Source organism: Leptodactylus fuscus, chromosome 1 (genome assembly GCF_031893055.1).
Source record: "Leptodactylus fuscus isolate aLepFus1 chromosome 1, aLepFus1.hap2, whole genome shotgun sequence".
NCBI classification, from domain to species: domain Eukaryota; kingdom Metazoa; phylum Chordata; class Amphibia; order Anura; family Leptodactylidae; genus Leptodactylus; species Leptodactylus fuscus.
Genome location: NC_134265.1, coordinates 148615852 through 148639819, shown reverse-complemented (window position 1 = coordinate 148639819; position 23968 = coordinate 148615852). Strand labels below are relative to the sequence as shown.

Genomic DNA, 23968 nt, shown 5'->3' with positions numbered 1-23968 from the left:
GTGTGTTTTGGGTCATTGTCCTGCTGGAAGACCTATGACCTCTGAGGGAGACCCAGCTGTCTCACACTGGGCCCTACATTATTCTGCAACATTTTTTGGTAGTCTTCAGACTTCATAATGCCATGCACACAGTCAAGCAGTTGGCAAACTCCAGCTTGGCTTTATTATGTCTCTGGGTAAGAAGTGGGGTCTTCCTGGGTATCCTACCATACAGTCCCTTTTCATTCAGACGCTGACGGATAGTACAGGTTGACACTTTCGTACTCTCGGACTGCAGGGCAGCTTGAACTTGTTTGGATGTTAGTCAAGGTTCTTTATCCACCATCCGCACAATCTTGCGTTGAAATCTCTCGTCAATTTTTGTTTTCCGTCCACATCTAGGGAGGTTAGCCACAGTGCCATGGGCTTTAAACTTCTTGATGACACTGCGCACGGTAGACACAGGAACATTCAGGTCTTTGGAGATGGACTTGTAGCCTTGAGATTGCTCATGCTTCCTCACAATTTTGCTTCTCAACTCCTCAGACAGTTCTTTGGTCTTCTTTCTTTTCTCCATGCTCAGTGTGGTACACACAAGGACACAGGACAGAGGTTGAGTCAACTTTAATCTATTTCAACTGGCTGCAAGTGTTATTTAGTTATTGCCACCACCTGTTAGGTGCCTCAGGTAAGTAACAGGTGCTGTTAATTACACAAATTAGAGAAGCATCACATAATTTTTCAAACAGTGCCAATACTTTTGTCTACCCTCTTTTTTATGTTTGGTTTGGAATTATATCCAATTTGGCTTTTTGGCAATTCGTTTTGTGGTTTTCCATTGAAGACAAATTAAATGAAGATAATACCAAAGAATTTGTGCTAGCAATCATTTTCTGGAAGAAAATGAGTATTATCTGACAGAATTGCAGGGGTGCCAATACTTTTGGCCAACACTGTAAGTGAATGGAGTTGCATTGCTACTATGAGAATGCTGTGACTGAAACTAGTTGCAAAAAATCATGCACTGCTAGAAGTTGCAGTCACAGCACCCTTGGGGTCACAATGCGACTCTATTCACTTACATTGGTGAAGGAGACATAGCATGGATAAAGTAATCATGTAGCCAAAATCTAATGGGTTCCAAATTATCACCTTTTAGGATTATGTGATGGTCACATAAATTTATATCAAATATTCACGCAATTGAACACAGCTTGTTAATACAGAAATGCTACTATCACATTGTCATTTCTTATGACTGACTCTTATGGAATCATCGTAACTAGTTCCAGAATATCAGAATTCCTAAATTATTAATGGCCATATTACTGTATTTACATACAATTAAAACCACATAAGCCATCCTTCAAATTAACCTATTAAAGGATTATCTTATCTTACATTTCTGCTGCAATTTTTAGATTCTAGCAAAGGGAGAACATGGGACTATATAGTTTTATAAATTATTCTAGTACTGATATCCCAGGATAAATATATGGATTCTAACATTGTGCAGCTTCTGGAACAAACTTACCTTGTTTAAGAATATAAGGTGCACTGGTGCCTTAACCTGTGTTCATATATAAAGATATCAGAAGTGTGCTAAGCTTATGGTTCTATAGTGGGAAGTTACTGATCTTCAATCCTATACACAGAGGATTAGTAAAGTGCATGCAGACCCAGAACAAATCATGCAGCCTGCATAATGAAGAACTGCTTTCCTAAATAACATCTCAGACTGTGGCAGTAAAACCAATCCAAGCACCTCAAGAATCAGATTCTAATTCCTGAGCTAAGAATAAAGTGAAGGAGATTCCTTTGGTTGAGCACTTGTCCTCCTCTATTGACTGACCAAGTACATTTCATTGTTTGAGTAGTTTGGTGCTGCTTAAAGAGTTCAGTAACTGCACAGAAATCACAGAATGTAAGACCCCAATACATGGGATTGTATAGAAGTAGAGTGTAAGGGAGAGTGTGAGAATCCCCTCAGCAGTCCTAGATCATCTCCACTTAACTCTTGCAGCAGAGAAATCCTTGAGGTCTTAATGCATGGAAAGCTGTCAATGAAAAGGATCAAAGTGCTGCATACCTTCCCCACCAAGCCCTCTCCAGGACGACCTCACACCGCGATCTTACAGTACATTGGCTCTCCTTAGGTCTCAGGAAAGCAGATGAGACTTTGTCTTGTGTGGAGTCCCTGAGAGACTGTCATGTGATAATGAAGAGGCAGCAGCGGGGGTCTCAGCATCTCTGTGATGAGTACAAAACCAGAGCTCCTTCATCTCCTGCTCATCTGCTTCCCCAGGCAGAGCCTCAGCACCTTCCTCTGTATCCAGCACATTGAGGAGGATGACACCCTGGATGGCTGGAGACTGCTGGAGCTTGCTGAGGACAGGCATTTAGCAGCTTCTACTTCATGAACTTTGATTTATTTCTGGAAATCACATTGTATCTGAAGTGTGAAGTTAGACCCTCCTAGCCTGCCGACAGAGTCAACTTCAGTATCTTTACTATCGCTGAGAGGATTGAGAAGACAACTTCACCTGAATGATATCTTACGTTTATCACATTGCCTGTGATGTGAAACATTGTATCAAGTTAACCAACAAGAATATCCGTAACTTCTGAAGACACAAATATGCCTCGACCAGGGAAGAACTCCTACAGTGACCAGAAGCCACCGTATTCTTATATTTCCTTGACTGCCATGGCCATCCAGAGCTCCAACGAGAAGATGCTACCTCTTAGTGATATCTATAAGTTCATCATGGACAGGTTCCCGTACTACAGAGAAAACACCCAGAGGTGGCAGAATTCTCTGAGACACAACCTGTCCTTCAATGACTGCTTTATCAAGATCCCAAGAAGACCCGACCAGCCAGGAAAGGGGAGCTTCTGGGCTTTGCACCCCGATTGTGGAGACATGTTTGAAAATGGAAGCTTCCTAAGGAGGAGAAAGAGGTTTAAGGTGCACAGGGCAGAACATTTAGCTTCTAAAAATCACCAAATGATTCACTATTTCCATCACCAACACAACCAAACCAAGCTGGGGCTTCCAACTTCTGATAGCCCGGCAGTCACTGGAATTGGAAGACTCCCCCATTTCCAGCCTTACAACCAGTCCACCGGATTTAAGCACCCATTTGCAATCGAGAACATTATTGGCAGAGATTATAAGGGTGTTATGACTAGTGGTCTACCTTTAGCTTCTATGATGCATCACTTGGGATATCCTGTGCCCAGTCAGCTGAGTAACATGGTCAGCTCCATGTGGCCACATGTCGGTATGATGGACTCTATGACAAGCATGGCAGTGTCTCAAGAGTATGGACATTTCGGAGTACCCATGAAAACAATATGCCATGCCCCTACTCAGACTATCCCAGCGGTGCCCGTGCCTATTAAACCAACGGCGTCACTCCCACCGGTATCTGCTATCCCAAGCCTGACTGTAAATCCTTCCAGTATGTGCTCCCCAGCAGCTGCACAGGCGGCTGTAGCAAGCTCACTGCTGGAGCAGTCACCTGTCAATCACTCAGACAGCAAGAATGGTATGCTGCACTCTGTACTGGTGCACTCCTAGGCATAGACTTATCATTATATATATATATATATATATATATATATATATATATATATATATATATATATGTATATATACACACACACACACACACACACACACAATACACATATATGTGCTCCCCAGCAGCTACACAGGTGGCTGTAGCAAGCTCAATGCTGGAGCAGTCACCTGTCAATCACACAGACAGCAAGACTGGTATGCTGCACTCTGTACTGGTGCACTCCTAGGCATAGACTTATCCTATATATATATATATATATATATATATATATATATATATATATATATATATATATATATATATATATATATATATATTCTTACATATATGTGCGTGCCGAAACACTACACAGGACTACAGAAGTATCTTATTTATGTCCTTTATTTCATTTTGCATTAAATAATGTAGAGAGGTTACCATACAGTACATCCTAGACACGGCACTTCAATGGCTTGTATGTGATATATAATAATTTAATATATTCTTTACATAATGGATCAGACTTGCTTCATTTCAAAAAATGATGGTTGCTGACAAATTAGATTCTTGCAGGAATAAGTACAGGTTGTATGGCTCATGGGGAGTAAGCACTTTATTGTACAATGTAGATGTATAGGTGCAGTAATGTAGATACAGTACTACAGTATGTCATGTCACTTATCTTATTGATGCATTGTATATTTGTCTGAATGACACATCCTCCCTGTCTGTGCTGATGGGTTATTAAATGCAACTTCAAAGATTCACTTCAGAGCGTTTTATTTCTATATCGCTATCATATCGCCTGGACCAGACGTTTTACTACAACCTGTTGAGTCATTTTATAGTACGTATTAGATATGTAACTACAATCTACTGAGCTAAACATCATCTATAGATGGCAATCAGATGGGAATAATATACCAGAAACAATTAGATAATTGTGGGCACAAGAAAATAGGGCTAAATATAAATGGGAAAGAAAGAAGGAAAGGAAGGAAGGAAGGAAGGAAGGAAGGAAGGAAGGAAGGAAGGAAGGAAGGAAGGAAGGAAGGAAGGAAGGAAGGAAGGAAGAAGAAAACGATACGATACATTAAAGACTGGTAGATAGAAGATAGATAGTAAGTAGATAGATAGATGATAGATAGATAGATAAATAGATAGATAGATAGATAGATAGATAGATAGATAGATAGATAGATAGATAGATAGGAGATAGATAGATAGATAGATAGATAGATACTAGATAGATAGATAGATAGATAGATAGATAGATAGATACTAGATAGATAGATAGATAGATAGATAGATAGATAGATAGATCTATTTTTATACACAGCAGATTGCTTGATAGATTAGGAAAGTTAATGCAGACACAAACACATTTACCAGCTCATACGTGGAGTTGTTTGGTATATTGCAGAGTTTGAGGCTATTTGTAACTTTGCGTCTTATCTTGTTTTATCTTAGTTTTATCCGAATATAATCCACCAGTAGTTCAGGTCACTAGATATAATCCAGTGTAATAAACAGTGTTGCTGGCTTTCAATGTACTGATCTGCTCATTACAGTAAGCAATGATGTGTTGCACATAGAATGCCAGCAGCTGAAACCCAGTATGGATGGATGAGTTTTGTTCTGAGAAGTTGGCACAGGGAATGATGTTTATTGTACCTTATACCGGGCACAAGAAATATAGGCTAGATTAAATATATTACTTTATTAATATATAAATAAAATAGCTTTTCTCTCTCTCTCTCTATCTATATGTATATATAAATCTATGCAGATAGATAGATAGATAGATAGATAGATAGATAGAAGATAGATAGATAGATAGATAGATAGATAGATAGATAGATAGATAGATCTACTAAGCACCTGTATTTTTCTCTGAAGTAACAGACTTGATACAACTCGTCCTCCTGCCTTGCTAGCTATACTGTCTATCCATTATTTCTATATTGGTAGATTATTTATAGCTGTCCTAGATAAATACAGACCTTGGAAGGGAAGATGATGAGACGAGATTACATAGAACTAACCATATATATAGTCAGAAATGATAGATCTATTACTGGACGTGAATACAATAATATAGATCTGCTGTCCCAGCCCTTATACTGTCCTCTACATTGTACTGTCCATCTATACGGAGCAGTCAGCAGCAGGTGGACTATAGGAAGCAGAGCCCTCACATTAGGAATACTAGGAATAACTATTAATGTATAAAACAGGGTACATTTAATATACATGTATATACAAATATAGAACTTCAGGTTCTTACTGTTAGTTTTATCGGAATATGATGATAATTTGAGAGTAAGAAATCATGCGGATTAGTATATAGTTATTATATACCTTCTAGCTCCAATACATAACTGTATACATATCAATATGTACATCCTACAATGTAAATGTCATTCGTGTTCTTTTATGTTTTGCTTTTTATTTTAGAGGTTTTTTTTATTATCAGCCGGTAATTGTCGAATGTCACGTTGTCAAATCTGCATTTCGTTCTTCTTAAACCTTAGGTGAGAATTATTTTTTTAAATGACAATTTTTTATTTTTTTCTTTATGTTTCGTTTTATTTTTGAAGGATTATTTTTGCATTTATGATACACTCCTCATACAACAATGTAACGATAAGGAATCGTTTTTTGTTAGATTATTATCTTCTATCCATTACTGCCTTTTATTTCAAAGAAGATCCTAAAATGTTTGGTTATTTGTAGAGTTCATTGTGTGTTTTTCTATTAAGTGTTTACTATGTGTAGAAGCCTAATATCGTTACTCCGAAACCTCAGTATTCGGTACCTTATCTGTCCAACCTACTAGATATAAGAAAAAATCCTACTGGTTGCTATGGGAAACTCACTCACTGTAATAAGATTTCAACAGGTAGAATAATAGAATAATTGTCCATTTTTAGTGTCCATAACAGGCTGTTCTTTATAGTCAAACAAGCAAAAAAAATTATATAAGAAATTGAAAAAATTAAAAATTCCACTGCCTGAAAATGTTAGATAGTCTTTATCAATGGACGGTGATATTTTAAGGGTTTCAGGTTCTGGCTTCAGCAAGAATTTATATTTTCTTGAAATCCAAAAATAAAGGCTCACAGATATACATTATTCTTAACATATTATTATTATTATTATTATTATTATTATTATTATTATTATTATTATTATTATTAGTATTATTATTAACAACATTCATAATAATAAGTGTTTCACAGGGATCAAATGTGTTTCAGAAATTTCTGTCACCGAATAAAACATTCTATAAATATGAATGGGGCAGATTTTGCAATATGTACATGTATTTTGTGCAAGCCCCTCTCAGATAATGGAACAGTTGCCAAATTTCTGCCTGAACTTCCCCTTAAAGGGACACTATTGGAATAGTAATAGTGATTCTCCGATTTTGTCCACATCTGCCTTTATTTCACAGTCAGATATGGACTGTATGGGTGTTTTACATTCAGTATCTATAAGGATAGATCTTCCAGTAACTGGGATTCAGTCTTTCCTTTTATGCAGATGATATATTATTATTAGTAATGTGATGATAATATTCTGTAAAATTAACACTTGAGGGTTCAGGTCAGGTAAACCAACTATTGAAATATGGGAATGAATTGGAAGCCAATGTAGCTCATGCCACACTTTATAGATATTGTCAAAGTTGTCAGTGATATTCTTAGCTGAATCATGTACATTGTTGTACAATAACATTTAAACTTAATCTAAATTTTCTTTAACTAAAACCAGACACATTTTAACACCATAGATACACAACAAATGCACTTTCCTTGTTTCCTTGTTGGCATAGGAGGACCAATAAATAGGAGAGGGATATTATTAGTACCCCATTAAAGAGAGCAACTGAAGTGAGCAATGGCAATTCTTTTACAGTAAAATATGTGGTGGTGAATAAGCAAAACAGCATTTTAACAATTTATTCTATATGTTGAATTGGATCCACATCTGTCCCAAGCTGTGTAGATACCAAGAGAGAAGGCAATAGAAAAATTATAGATATAGATAGATGATAGATAGATAGATAGATAGATAGATAGATAGATAGATAGATAGATAGATAACATATATCATTTGATCATTATCAGATCTCTACAAAAAAGTATTCTGAATTAAAACAACTATAACCAACAAGAACTCACTTATATTGGATCTCCTGCTTTCTGGCAGCTTTCTCTCCTTAACATTACCAGAATACCTTTCTATAATACAAGATGTCACTGCACAATAGGCACATTCAGCAGAAAATGCAGGTATTGAAGTAGAAGTCAAATATGTTGCATTCATGTTTACTACATTAATATAGTATTTGACTGTAATTTTTTTGTATGGTCAACAATTTTATGATTTAATGTAGGGGTTAGGGTCCTCAGGGCTGTATAAAGGCTGAGATCAGAATCCTGCATATGGACACAAGTTGTTTCTGAAAGAATACAGACCTCATCATATATAACCAATTGATCTCAGAATACACTACAGTTGTAAAGTGCAACATTTTCTACTCAAAAAAATTGTGAGCCAGTTTACGCCAAACCACGCATATATAGTACAAGAGTTGGGATGTGGCTGCTATAACATCTCATCTATACTGAAATTCCCAATACTTGCCCAATATTCATATCATCTATAAATCACTTTATTATTTCAAGTCATACTTTATTTTCTGGTAACCTGAACTTACAATTGGATGAATAAACTTTATTTATTTTGAGGGTGGATCTGTAACGCTATGGAGTCTTGGGCTGGCTTCCCATATATCTGTTATGTTCTGTGAGTTGTTTTATGCCTGATTCTTGCACACCTTGTGTACTATACTGTCCTCCATAGCTAGATATAGGCAAACAGAAACAACTTACATGCAATATTTTTCTGTCTGGTGCAAGGAGAAATCTGGCATCACCATGATGTAATAAATTTCAGATGAGTCCCCCTTTAAAACAATGGGATCAGTTCTGACATGAACTTCGCTTTGGCATTCCCATACCATGCTGAAGGAAAAATCACTGGACATATGTGAACCCTGCCTTACTGTGAGAGAGTCTTATCTATTTTTAAGAGCACAAAGCTAAGCAGAACTGTGGTCCTGTGTAACCTGTGTCCTTATAGCTGCCTATGAAACACAAGGGACCTGCTAATTCCAAGGGTTTGTTTAATATGCAGAATGGAGGCTCAGACTATTTATATTGCTTACACTCTTTCTCAGTCAAGCTTGACTTACAAAGCATAATCTAGGTTCAAAGTCAGTAAATGTTCCATCTGTTTTCTTTGTCACATGTATACATTTCTAGCTTAGTATCCACTTCTGAGGATTATGAAATACTCAAGGTATCAATTCAGCTGCTTATTTCTTATGTGGAAAATTGCATTTTGTGTCATGCTTGATACAAGGAAATTGAATGCTTGCTTCAAGTGAACAGTAAGAAATCATGTACACAACCACTAAGTTATCCGGACCTATAGTAAGTCGCCTATAGTATGAAAGTATAATGTACCACCAAAATCCTCTGGGTTCATAAGGAGGCACACAAAGATGTTTTTGTATCAGTTGGTATGCTCCATTGGATGACATATAATGGAAGTACTGCATTGTGCCCTAAAAACATTTTGCCAGCAGGAAAACCTCTGTACCGGAATGCTGTTTACAAATACCATATGACGGAACATTTAGTATAAAGCTGCAAGAATTCCATAGTATGAAGCTACATGTCGCCCTACAAACTCCATGCACATAGTTCTGCAATGGGCATATTAGCATAAGATTTTCATCACAATTACTTCTTTTTCCAGAGGTTGGACAGACAACCATAAGTCAAGAAACACCTGTATCTGGGAGACCTTATGACCTTAAAGGGGGTGTACAGTTTCAGCATACACATGTTAATGCTTGTATTATGGAAAGTTATAGAACTTTCCAACATACTTTCTGTATCAAGTCTTTATGGCTTATGAAATCTCTGCTTGCTGTCATTCATTCTGCTGACTTTCAGAGGATAAAAGTGAGTCCACGGTCAAGTGATGAACAGTCCATGGTCATGTGATGGACACACAGGTGCACAGCTCGTTACCAGTCAGATGTCTAATTACTGAGCTGTGACTGTAACACGCTGTGCACCTGTGTGTCCATCACATGACCCCATGACCCTGGACTGCATATCACGTGATCATGGACTAATTTTTATCCACTGGAAGTCAGCAGAATGAATAACAGCAAGCAGAGATCTAAAAAAATGATAGGAAATGATACACAAAGTTGATTAGAAAATTGGATGAATTTTCATTATACATTATTCATTTCATGGATAGCAATAACTGAGGCCCGGCTCACATCTGCACACGGGTTACCATTCAGAAAGTCCACTTGAGGACTTAATCCGCATAAAAAAAGTGGTTACCTTAGGAAATCCATGGACCCCATAGACTATAATGGGGTCTGTGTGGTTTCCTCTCGGTTTCCGTACAAAAAATGCGGGGAGAAAAAAATGCGGGGAGTCCTGCTTTCATGTGGAGAGGGGAATTGAATGGCCCAAATGCAGATTTGAACTGGGCCTCAGCTTGCTGTGACAATCATCATAAATAAAAGCATCCTGGATGTCCATTGAGTGGTAATTTGTCAAGTGCTACAGTACCTATAAGGTGGTGGAAATCACCACCTTCTGTAAAATGGCCCCACGGAGGCAAACCCTCTGCCAATCCCTACACTGGTTACCTGTTACCCAGCGAATTGAGTTCAAGTTACTAATGTTAACACACAAAGTCATCCACAACCTGTCCCCTCCATATATTTCTGACATAATCTTTTGCTGCCTGCCCACATGTAGCCTCAGATCCTCCAAAGACCTTCTAATCTGCCCTGCTCTTATCCGCTGCCCACATAACCGCCTCCAAGATTTCTCCCGTGCATCCCCCATACTCTGGAACTCATTACCAAGACACATAAGACTGACCCCGACAATCACAGGCTTCAAGAAGGCCCTGAAAACTCACCTATTCAGGAAGGCTTACAACTCCTACAACCTGAAGCGACCACTTCAGGCGGCGCTATGCCAGGGCCCCAGGGAGGGCGGCATTTTTGCTTACCTAAGCCAGTCCAGGACAAGCTGTCCTGGACTGGCTTAGCGTCACCAAGTGGCGGATTGGGGAGGCCGCTGGAGCGGCGGCCTCCCCTCACACTCAGGCAGAGAGCAGGTCCTCTCCCTGCCTGCTAACACCGCTCCGCCACGCCCCCTTCACTCTGCCCCGCCCCCTCCTACCGGGGGAGGGGGGGTGGCTTACTGTCGTCCGCCTTGGGCGGCGAAAAAGGTAGGCTCATCCCTGCCTACAACCTCCAATAACACTATCACCACACCACAGTCTCCCCCCTCACCTTCTGTCTCTATCCCTCTGCCCTCATAAACTGTAAGCCCTTGCGGGCAGGGCCCTCTATCCCACTGTGCCAGTCGGTCATTGTTAGCATTATATTTGTTTGCATATTTTGTGTACTGTACGTAAACCCTCAAATGTAAAGCACCATGGAATTAACATAATAATGTAAAGCACCGTGGAATTAACATAATAATGTAAAGCACCGTGGAATTAATGGTGCTACAGTCCTATGAAAAAGTTTGGGCACCCCTATTAATCTTAATCATTTTTAGTTCTAAATATTTTGGTGTTTGCAACAGCCATTTCAGTTTGATATATCTAATAACTGATGGACACAGTAATATTTCAGGATTGAAATGAGGTTTATTGTACTAGCAAAAAATGTGCAATATGCATTAAACCAAAATTTGACCAGTGCAAAAGTATGGGCACCTCAACAGAAAAGTGACATTAATATTTAGTAGATCCTCCTTTTGCAAAGATAACAGCCTCTAGTCGCTTCCTGTAGCTTTTAATCAGTTCCTGGATCCTGGATGAAGGTATTTTGGACCATTCTTCTTTACAAAACAATTCAAGTTCAATTAAGTTTGATGATCGCCGAGCATGGACAGCCCGCTTCAAATGATCTGAAAACAAAGATTGTTCAACATAGTTGTTCAGGGGAAGGATACAAAAAGTTGTCTCAGAGATTTAACCTGTCAGTTTCCACTGTGAGGAACATAGTAAGGAAATGGAAGACCTCAGGGACAGTTCTTGTTAAGCCCAGAAGTGGCAGGCCAAGAAAAATATCAGAAAGGCAGAGAAGAAGAATGGTGAGAACAGTCAAGGACAATCCACAGACCACCTCCAAAGAGCTGCAGCATCATCTTGCTGCAGATGGTGTCACTGTGCATCGGTCAACAATACAGCACACTTTGCACAAGGAGAAGCTGTATGGGACAGTGATGAGAAAGAAGCCGCTTCTGCAAGCACGCCACAAACAGAGTCGCCTGAGGTATGCAAAAGCACATTTGGACAAGCCAGCTTCATTTTGGAAGAAGGTCCTGTGGACTGATGAAACAGATTGAGTTGTTTGGTCATACAAAAAGGCGTTATGCATGGCGTCCAAAAAAAAACAGCATTCCAAGAAAAACACTTGCTACCCACGGTAAAATTTGGTGGAGGTTCCATCATGGTTTGGGGCTGTGTGGCCAATGCCGGCACTGGGAATTTTGTTAAAGTGGAGGGTCGCATGGATTCCACTCAGTATCGGCAGATTCTTGAGAATAATGTTCAAGAATCAGTGACGAAGTTGAAGTTACACCGGGGATGGATATTTCAGCAAGACAAATCGACTCAGGCATTCATGCAGAGGAACAATTACAATGTTCTGGAATGGCCATCTCAGTCCCCAGACCTGAATATCATTGAACATCTGTGGGAACATCTGTGCTCGGTGACCATCAAACTTAACTGAACTTGAATTGTTTTGTAAAGAGGAATGGTCCAAAATACCTTCATCCAGGATCTAGGAACTGATTACAAGCTACAGGAAGCGACTAGAGGCTGTTATCTTTGCAAAAGGAGGATCTACTAAATATTAATGTCACTTTTCTGTTGAGGTGCCTATATTTATGCACCGGTCAAATTTTGGTTTAATGCATATTGCACATTTTCTGTTAGTACAATAAACCTGATTTCAATCCTGAAATATTACTGTGTCCATCAGTTATTAGATATATCAAACTGAAATGGCTGCTGCAAACACCAAAATATTTAGAACTAAGAATGATTAAGATTAATAGGGGTGCCCAAACTTTTTCATAGGACTGTATATATATATAAATAAACACATTATTATTATTATTATTATTATTATTATTATTATTATTATTATTATTACCTTCATAGATATGTCCTTACCCAAGATTGGCCTATATAACTGGTTTGTATATTTATGTGTGTCATGTATATGTTTTATTATGCATTTTTATATTGTGCAATATTTTAATCTTTTAATCATTGTTTCTACTTTGATCTGCACTGAGCAGAGGGCGGTACAATGATTCTCCAAACAGGCAATAAGAAGTTGCGCCCGCATACAGTGTTCCTTTAGTTCATCTTAACATACAGTCTTTGTGCATTACAACTTGACACCATGTAGTCATGTTAGATGGTAAGGCTCTAATATAAAAGAGAGGGTTTTCTGCACATTTCAGTCTTCTGTCTGGACCTCTATTGTTATCCATCTAGCTATCCATCCATGCAGTGCAATACTGGAACAAAGTGTGTTGTATTAGATGACTGGTGTAGGGAATCAATTTTGTGCCCGAACACTGGTCACCATGAGTGTTGAGAGCAAAGCCCTGTAAGACCTGGGCAATAACTATGTGCACCATGGGAAGGTCATTCATATGCTGTATAAATAGATTTCTTCATGTTATGTTTGCTAATGTTGATCCTGGCTGTTCCTTACTATTGAGCATCTGGTACAAACCTTAGTGGTGTTGAACATCATCTACTCAGCAATCGTTGGTGACAAGGTGCCTGTGTGAGTTAAATGTATTACTTGACTGTGTCAGTAGTAAACTTCTATCTGCCCTGTCCTTGGGTAGGAGAAAGTGGGGGTGATGTATCCGGCCTGATGTAGCATTTAGCTTTTATAATCAGCGTTGGGCAGGGGACCCCTACTCACTGAAAAGCTTCAATGTTATGATCGCAGTTCTATAAGATCAAGGAATTCCTTTTCCCAGCTAGAATCCACCTGAAGCAGACAGTGATTAGTTAGAAATATGAGCCCACTCCATGACAGTGTACAATATTTGAGCAGAATGAATAGTAGAGCGGGTATACCACACACAGCCTACCTGGGAGGCATAGTGCTGTAGTTATTATAGCTGTCTATGTAATTACATGAATTATACCAAGGAAACAGCTGTCAACGCCAGATTCATAGACATGGTGGACTTATCTCATCTCTATATCAAACTGCCTTCTAACCTGAGCTTTTAATATACTAGTTAGCACAAACAGTTTGTATAAGTACGATTTTGTAGGCATACAGTAGCAGCATCTGTCTGTGCTAGGAGATCCCTTCATTCATTTTATTCTGTATAAAAATGTAAATAGTAATTGTATTTGCACTGTACATCTGTTGATCTACTATAGACTTCATATTAATCATACTTACGCAAGAGGGATATCATAGGGATGTGAATAAGGAAGCAAAATATTCTATAGTATATGTAACGTTATGCAGGAGAGGGGTGCAGGGGAAAACACAGCTCTTACGTGCATAGAAAAGAAGCAATTCAATAGTTGAAAAAACGCACTCACATTAATTTCAGAGGAGATTGGATTTGCCCGGAAGATTCCCTTTCGGCTGGGGTGATTGAAATCCAGACATTCGGTAGTAAGATTCCAGCAAAGTCGTATCTCCTTATTTAAAACTTAACATTTATTGATAGTAGACAGGATTCATAAAATCATGACTTAGCTATGACTAAGAACACGTACAGTGTTCGAAACACGTCAGCTGTTCCATCAATTGTATGTATCCAGTGTGTTCTATCACACGAATAATCATGATTTTATGAATCCTGTCTACTATCAATAAATGTTAAGTTTTAAATAAGGAGATACGACTTTGCTTGAATCTTACTACCGAATGTCTGGATTCTATAGTATATGTCAGGCTCTGGGGTTGCTAGGTGGGGTGGCATACACACACAAGTCCAGTTTCTTTTAGTCCAAAACAAAGGTAGAGTTTATTTTCACTCAAAAAGGAAGTGCAGCAACAAAAGGAAACAATACAAAAATAAATACCTGCCTGGCTAGGCTCTAACTAAACATAGAATAGGTTACCTCACCTAGAATAACAGAAATCCAAAAAGCCAGTAGAATCATTCGGGACACAGCTCCAAAAATATGATCTCTCTGTTTGCTCTCCAGCCAAGCTCTGCCAAAGTGTTGCTGCTGGAGCAACTTCTTAAGCCTCCTTGACGAGGAAACACTCTTCAGCTCAGTCGCTGCCAGAACATCCCCAAAGTGTGGACTGGAGGGGGGTGGAATGACAGGTCCCACTACCAACCTACCTGTCATGCCTAAAAATCCAGCCCAGTACTGAGCATTTACCAAAATGCTCAGCAGACGAAAGTTGTCTGCTGAGAACAAACATTCCTGGAGTTTTCTCATCTCACCCACCTGAGTAGGCTGGGTGAGATGTACACCCCCTCCATTACCTGACCAGCCATCGGTTTACATATAGTATATACAAACGGGTAAGTGGTCACATAAAGCAATCCTTGGCATTTACCATGGGGCTCTATTTGATAGAGTGTTCATTTCAGGTTAGCATGTGCTCATTGCCCATGGGTGGTATAAACCTATACACTTCTGCCCGGTCCATAGACACCAGAAAGATGGCTTTTCTACATACTCTACATTTAACATGAACACAGCAACACAAGAGGGAAATAAAGCTGCACTTGGCCATAGGAATGGTTCTGTATGTGCAGTGTGTAATGGATTTCCATTGTAAACCCCGGGGAAAATGGACAAGGGATGGCTTGCTGGTGGTTGGCTTTAAAACCCATTCGTATGCAGCCTCTCCGCCTGGAAACTGTTTTTTTGCACGGACACAATGAATGGGTTTTAAAGCTGACTGCCAGCAAGCCATCTCTGTCCATTTTCTCTGGGGTTTACAAAAGAAACCCCAGGGCTAACAGTGGCGGCAGTGTGAACGCCACTTAGTGCATCATAAAGGATGGTCTCTTGCTCAGGGTCACTATCCATGAGCCACAGAAGATGTGTTCCTGGCATGTACTGTTTGGTTACCTTATCTGAATGGAGCCATGTAACTTCCCCTGTCTATATTTCCAATTAGGGCATAGGAATGTGATATGGGGATGTCACATAATCAGAATCTCTGTTTTGTGAGACCGTTCTAGCTCACACATAAGCGATCTATGCATTACATGGATGACCATTCATTGACTGTCCACCATGCAATACTAGGTATTCAGGGGTGAACCTGCCTCTTTCGCCGCCCGAGGCGGACAACCGTCCCCCCCCCTCCGAGAGGAGGGGGCGGAGCTGAGGGGGCGGGGCGGAGCGAAAGGGAGCGGGGCGGAGCGAAGGGGGCGTGGAGGGGCTGTGTCAGCGGGTAGAGAGCAGGCACGGAGAGGACCTGCTCTCTGTCTGAGCGTGAGAGACAATCCCAATCCACCACTCGGTGACGCTAAGCCAGTCCAGGACAGCTTGTCCTGGACTGGCTTAGGTAAGAAAAAATGCTGCCCTCCCCGGGGCCCTGGCATAGTGCCGCCTGAAGCGGCCGCTTCAGGTTGCCTCATGGGAGGTGCGGCGCTGCTAGGTATTTCCCCTGCAATATTTGCTGCAAGGAATGCATATGTGACGTTAATGCATTTTCAGGCAAAATCAACTGTTTACCAAACATGACTGAAGCTGGACCATAGTTATCAGCTTATCATTGATGCATCTCCAACATGAAAAGGTTTTTAACCCCCTCCACTACCATACTGTACATTTACAGTAGTGAAAGTTTACTCATCAATGCAGCATGTGGCAAATGTAGTGCATGTACTGGCTCAGGAACTAACCTGTCACCATTAGCAGGTGTCACTTGAAATGTACATCAGATACCTTGTTGTTATGCCCAACAGCAACGATAACTATGATTGCAGCGACTTAATCCCTTAGATGCTACGGTTGCTATTGACCGTGGTATCTAAGGGGCTAACCCAGGCGCTAGTTCCTGGCAGGTAGTTCACCTCTATCATCACCTGTTCTACAAGTGGGGGTGGCAATGCATCGGGCAAACAAGGGTCTGATCAAGGTCATGTGATGTGTTATCATTAACCCTCTATTAGGTCCTGTTGGAGGCAGGATTTAAAGGGATTCTACCACCCCCACCAAGAATATTCAACTGCTGTCACAGGTTACAGACCACATTACAGTGATAAACAGCATACCTTTGTTATGTACATCAATTCAGTAGATTTGGAGAAAAACAGCTTTGAAGTGATATACAAATAAGGAAGTCGGTGCACTGGGGGTGGGCCTTCAGCCCAGGGAGCACTGTTGTTGCTGCTTAAAGGGGTATTCCCACGTTGCATACTCACCACTCTTCGCTGTAAATTCTTCTGTCTTCCTGCTTTGTTGCGTCATTGGTGGGCGGGGTTACATATGCAAAGCCAGCAGCGAGATACCGCTGGTCCTGCGTGCGCGCTCATAGATGGTGAGACCAGTCAGTTCTCCAGCCTTCACAATGCAATACAGACCCGTCATCCGCTGTAATAGAGAGGCGGATGCTGGGGAGGGTTAGACGCCGGCACAGGTGCCTGCAACATCGCTACGCTCCTGCCCTGCATGAAGCCAGCAGCGGCAGGAGCGATGCTGCTATTCCAGAGGGGAGGGGAGGCGGAGGAGCGGAATAGCAGCATCGCTCCTGCCGCTGCTGGCTTCATGCAGGGCAGGAGCGTAGCGATGTCGCAGTCACCTGCAACGCTCCCCGGCATCCGCCTCTCTATTACAGCGGATGCCAGGTCTGTATTGGCGGCCCCTTCCCCCAAAGTATAAACTACCCCCCCTCCAGGCTCGCTCCCATACACTTAGCCCCTCCTCCCTCCCCCCTGAGAGCAGCAGATACATCACTTGACTTTTGACCAGATAAGTTAAGGGATGTGTCAACAAAGAAAGAAATAAAGTAAGATAGTGGACAAACAAAGCAGTTTTGCTGAAGCATTGTATTTAGGAAAAGTCTTACATCCACATTAACAAGCAGTATAGATAGGATCCTTGTGATGGGACAACCCCTTTAAGTACAATGGGTGATGTCATAGTAATGGGAAGAATAATTCTCACTGAATGATGTGGTGCAGGCTGGAATTGCTAGTGGTCTGAGTGATAACAATAGTGCTCCAGGGAGGGGCAACACGGTGACTCAGTGGTTAGCACTGCAGTCTTGCACCACTGGAGTCCTGGATTCCAATCCCACCATGAACAACATCTGTAAGGAGTTTGCATGTTCTCTCTGTGTTTGCGTGGATTTCCTCCCATTCTACAAAAAGACATACTGATAGGGGAAAAAAAATAGTGCTCCAGTGATTCATAAGACTTTAAAGTTGAATATATTTGGTGGTAGACTCCTCTTAATGTGCTAGTTGGCAGCCATAATACACTATAAGGGTGAGTTCACACGGAGTAAAGTGGCGCGTGATTTGGCACGTATACGCCGCGTGAGCTTTTGCGGGCCGTATACGCTCCCATTGATTTCAATGGGAGTCGGGATCGTATACGCGCAAAAATCGGCCGCAAAATAGTACGTGCCACATCACGCGCCACTTTACTCACAGTTGTCTTCCTCCCCAGTTTGAGAGTAGGAGGAAGTTGGAGTACCTGGTTAGGCAGACAATCCATTATCTACAAGTCATAGGTATTTCATTCTGCATTCACTAGTGGGTCCCCTGCTCACTTTATGGAACCAGTATACATGACAGAGACTGTGAGGGTGAATGGACCTCATAGCTATGACTCAACCAGAGGCGTAACTTGAAGCTTCTGGGCTCCAGTGCAGAATCTGTAATGGGGCTCCTACCTGTTGTTATACAGTCATGGCCAAAAGTTTTGAGAATGATACAAATATTAATTTTTACAAAGTCTACTGCTTCAGTTTTTCTAATGGCAATTTGCATATACCCCAGAATGTTATAAAGAGTGATCAGCTTAACAGCAATTACTTGCAAAGTCAATATTTGCCTAGAAAATGAACTTTATCCCCCAAAACACATTTCAACATCATTGCAGCCCTGCCTTAAAAGGACCAGCTAACATCGTTTCAGTGATTGCTCCATTAACACAGGTGTGGGTGTTGATGAGGACAGGGCTGGAGATCAATCTGTCATGATTAAGTAAGAATGACACCACTGGACACTTTAAAAGGAGGCTGGTGCTTGGCATCATTGTTTCTCTTCTGTTAACCATGGTTATCTCTAAAGAAACATGTGCAGTCATCATTGCACTGCACAAAAATGGCCTAACAGGGAAGAGTATCGCAGCTTGAAAGATTGCACCTCAGTCAACAATCTATCGCATCATCAAGAACTTCAAGGAGAGAGGTTCCATTGTTGGCAAAAAGGCTCCAGGGCGCCCAAGAAATACCAGCAAGCGCCAGGACCGTCTCTTAAAAGTGTTTCAGCTGCGGGATCGGGCTACCAGCAGTGCAGAGCTTGCTCAGGAATGGCAGCAGGCAGGTGTGAGTGCATCTGCACGCACTGTGAGGCGGAGACTCTTGGAGCAAGGCCTGGTCTCAAGGAGGGCAGCAAAGAAGCCACTTCTCTCCAGAAAAAACATCAGGGACAGACTGATATTCTGCAAAAGGTACAGGGAGTGGACTGCTGAAGACTGGGGTAAAGTCATTTTCTCAGATGAATCCCCTTTTCGATTGTTTGGGACATCTGGAAAACAGCTTATTCGGAGAAGACGAGGGGAGTGCTACCACCAGTTTTGTCTCATGTCAACTGTAAAGCATCCTGAAACCATTCGTGTGTGGGGTTGCTTCTCAGCCAAGGGAATCGGCTCTGTCACAGTCTTGCCTAAAAACACAGCCATGAATAAAGAATGGTACCAGAATGTCCTCCAAGATCAACTTCTCCCAACCGTCCAAGAGCAGTTTGGCGATCAACAATGCCTTTTCAGCATGATGGAGCACCTTGCCATAAAGCAAAGGTGATAACTAAATGGCTCAGGGAACAAAACATAGAGATTTTGAGTCCATGGCCTGGAAACTCCACAGATCTTAATCCCATTGAGAACTTATGGTCAATCATCAAGACACGGGTGGACAAACAAAAACCTACAAATTCTGACAAAATGCAAGCATTGATTGTGCAAGAATGGACTGCTATCAGTCAGGATTTGGTCCAGAAGTTGATTGAGAGCATGCCAGGGAGAATTGCAGAGGTCCTGAAGAAGAAGGGTCAACACTGCAAATATTGACTTGCTGCATTAACTCATTCTAACTGTCAATATAAGCTTTTGGTACTCATAATATGATTGCAATTATATTTCTCTATGTGATAAAAACATCTGACAAACACACATAAAAACCAGAGGGCAGCAGATCATGTGAAAATATAATATTTGTGTCATTCTCAAAACTTTTGGCCATGACTGTACAGTACTTACTGATGACATTTTAACCTTAATGAAGCTGGTATAAAGCATTATTTATAGACCTATAGACAAGATCAGTTGTGTACCATATTAGTGGACATGGACAAAGCTGATTGATGAGGGTTTAACTGCTGGGTTTCCATCAATCCCTACAATGGGATATCGTCTTCCCTGTTTGAATGGAGCAGTGAATGCACATACTACATCATTCATTCACTATGGATCTGCCAAAAATCACTGTGAGTGAAGTTCATATTCATCTGCAGCAGTCCCAAAGAAAATGAATGGAACTGCAGTATGCACACTTGACTAGCCACTCCACTCATATAGGAAAAACGGGATGCCAATCTCTGGTTTGGTGGGAGTTTCATTAGTTGGACCCCAATAGATCATAAAGTTATGACCTATTCTATGGACAGCAAAGAAGAAGAAGGACAGATGTAAACAATGCAGAAGCCACATTTCTTGCCAAAGTTGTCCAGCCCACTCATACAGCTGAGAATCAGAACCCAACCAACTTCATATTGATGTCCTATCCTTATAATAGATCATCAATATCCTGATCCCAGAAAATCTCTTGAAGCCTCTTCCCTTATTCCCAAATCAAGATGGAGTCGGTGAGAACTTAGAGGTCTTTTAGACTAATATAATCACCTTGTGCTTTTTTGCTTTCACTTACTCATTTTTAAGGCCAGTATTCCATAAAATGTTAAATCGAATGATTGACCTTAGATAAAGGGACAATTACGCTAACCAGACACTATAATATAAAGTATTTAAACTCTAAATATGTGAATAGTGATAAATTGCAGATCAGTGACCGCTGGGACTCCCATAATCACAAGAACAGGGGTCCTGTTTTCCCATCTGAACATAGTTGCATGTTAAGCATGTACACTGCAACTTCATTCATGCTCTGTGGGACTGGGGAGATAGCCACATACAGTAAATTGTATCTCCAGCAGTCCCATGAAATGAATGGAGTGACCATGCAGGCACGACTAGGTGAGCCATTCATACGGGGTAGAAGAGATCCCCTTTCTTGTAATTGATGGGGGTTCTAGCATTCAGATGCCATGCTATCTAGTAGTTATGCCCTATTGAGAATACATTTTAATGCTAATTCACTTCTATTGACAAAACAATCTTATCTGTGAACCAAAGAATTTTCATTATAAATATTATAAGTAGGATTTTTCTATCTATCTATTTATCTACATCTATCTATCTATCTATCTATCTATCTATCTATCTATCTATCCACCTATCATATAAAAATAGAACAAAAGACAGCACTGGTTGCAGCTGTGGGTGTCGCCTCAGGGTACAGGCTATGGTCCCAAAAAACATCCAAAAAAAGATCTTACAGGAGCCTTTCTCATGCCCTATACTATTTATAGTGTGGCCTATACCTATTTTATTTTGGATTTATCTATCTATTGTTTCTATTTATAGTATTTATCTGTCAAAATAATCTATCTATCTGCCTATCTGTCTGTCTGTCTATCTGCCTATAGCACAGATCTCAGTCTTTATATATTTATCATTCTATATTCTCAGAGAATACTAAAGGCTATAAACATTACAAGGCGCTGTCTGGTAATTCAGAGAATACTCTTGTAATCCTATTGCAATAACATTTGTTATCTCTGTTAACTTTTTAATAAATTTATTTGATGCTTTAAATGAAACAGTTGGAAAAGCAATTACTCCTGTATGTCAGCTAACATGCAGCCAGCCTCATTATACAGAAGTGAATTCACTGAATGCATAGATTTCCTAATGCAGTGATTACTTCATTTTCCTAAGATTACAGTGTCAATTATTTGCTATAACCCTCTTTGCTAACAGATTAGCCATAGCCAGATAGATTAGCTTGGGAAACCTATTTTACATGACAGCAGTTCACAAGTGTCAGCCATGTGTATACATGTTAATACATTCTGATATAGAGGGAACATTTACATTTTAATATAGAGAAGAATAATAGGACTCCCAAGCCTAGAAACAAAATTAAACATATATAGATAGATAGATAGATAGATAGATAGATAGATAGATAGATAGATATATGATTGATATTTTAACAACGCAGAAGTTGAATGCACCTGCACCCTTGTTCTCTTGTTCCTTTATTTTGTGAAGGTACTCGCATGACTTCAAACATGGACATTAGATCAAGTTGTTTTTATCGTCGCCTATAATCCTGTCTTTGATGTCAGTAGGCTCTTTAAATAGAGAGAAAAAGCTGTGAAAAGAGGCCCTGTTAATTTATATACATAAGTACCGCTGTTCCAATTTGGCCATACCAAATTTTCATTGTTAACTACTTTGCATGCTAAAGGAAAGCTTACCCTGAATTAGGAATGGTGTCTGAATAAATAATGGACATTTACAAGTTGAGGGGTCATATAATACATATTCACACTTGTTAATGCCTCCTGTTTTGGTTTGATGTTCTATGAATGAAGTTATAATAATTCAATCAGGGTTCAATAAAATAACTTTGAGCTGGGAGCACACATATGTCATGTACTGTATAATCCATACAGACCAGCCTGCACTTCATTACTTTGGGACACTGCACGTGGCAGTGGTACAGACTCTTAAAGCCTGAAGTACATTGCATTCTACTTTAAAATAAGCCAATATTTGTTTTAAACCTAAAAGCAGCCATGGCTTTAAAAGGGTTGTCTGGGATAAAATGAAATCCCTACAGTATTCTAAACATCCTCCCCGCCTACTTTCCATATAACATAATTTATGAGAAATGTATATTTACCCATATCCCTGGTGTAATCATGTGACTGCCACAGGGATATTTGCTGGTTATCCATCATACTTACCTATCTGAAGAGAGGTAAGTATATAATGGGGTTGGGGGTTGAGCTGAGTAGGTAGGGAAGGGCTAGTAGTTGTGAGTGGGATAGCTAGAGAGACAGGGAGGAGGTGTATACGAGGGAGAGAGAAAGGAAGTGGTGGGTTGAGGTTAGAAGTAGTTAGCGTCGAAGATACCAGGAGCTCCCAGAGACACCCAGAAATCACTCAAAATACTGCTAAAGGTATATAGGTGCATTTATTAACCCATTAATAGCACTAACATACCTTTTAAATAAATAAATAAATGTATTAATTAATCAATGAATTAATGAATTAATTAATTAATTTGCCCGGAAAACCCTTTAAGTATTCCCAATACTGGTTTTGCAAACCTGTGAATTTACTACTATAAATGTATGAATTTACTAGCTATAAATATATGTTAGGGAATTGCTAGGACAGCAATTCCCTGGTAGCTGTTGGACCCTGGGACGGGACACAAGAGACAGTGAGCCCTAAGCTGAAGCCACCAACTGACCCTTCTTATTGACAGGACCTATCCTATGTAATAGGATATGTGAAACACAAAACGGAGACAAGACGGACAACAACAAAGAGAGGTCAGCTAGCCAAGGGTCAGTAATAGTCGAGCGATGCAGTGCCAAATCGGAGTCCAAAGAATAGTCAGTGAGGAAAGCCAAAGGTCAAGGATAAGAATGCAAGAAAAAATAGGGACAGTAAGGAGCAAGTATGCACAAGGCAATAGCAAGCACTGGTGTGAATGGGAGCCAAGATAAAATAGGGAAGGAAGAACCCACCCATGGAGTTGACAGGAAGGCAGGCTGTCAATCACAGGCAAGACAAAATTAACCACTAAATGGACAGAGGCAACAAGGTCAGAAGACGGGTGTGGTGCAAATACAATCACAGAACTAGAAAGAAAAAGAGTTTTTAAGTGTAAAGGTTTTCAACTTCTTCTGTTATGTTATCCTTAGTATGCCTTTATATAAGTGAGCTTGATGGTG

The 23968-nt window shown here is 40.3% G+C and overlaps 1 protein-coding gene across 1 annotated transcript; it reads left to right on the top strand.

Annotated features, from left to right (window-relative positions):
- The first annotated feature begins 2617 nt into the window (after positions 1 to 2617).
- FOXB2 (forkhead box B2) lies at positions 2618 to 3562 on the top strand. The gene has a single exon (XM_075263482.1). It carries the CDS (start codon positions 2618 to 2620, stop codon positions 3560 to 3562), a length of 945 nt encoding a protein of 314 aa, XP_075119583.1.
- The last annotated feature ends 20406 nt before the right edge of the window (positions 3563 to 23968 follow it).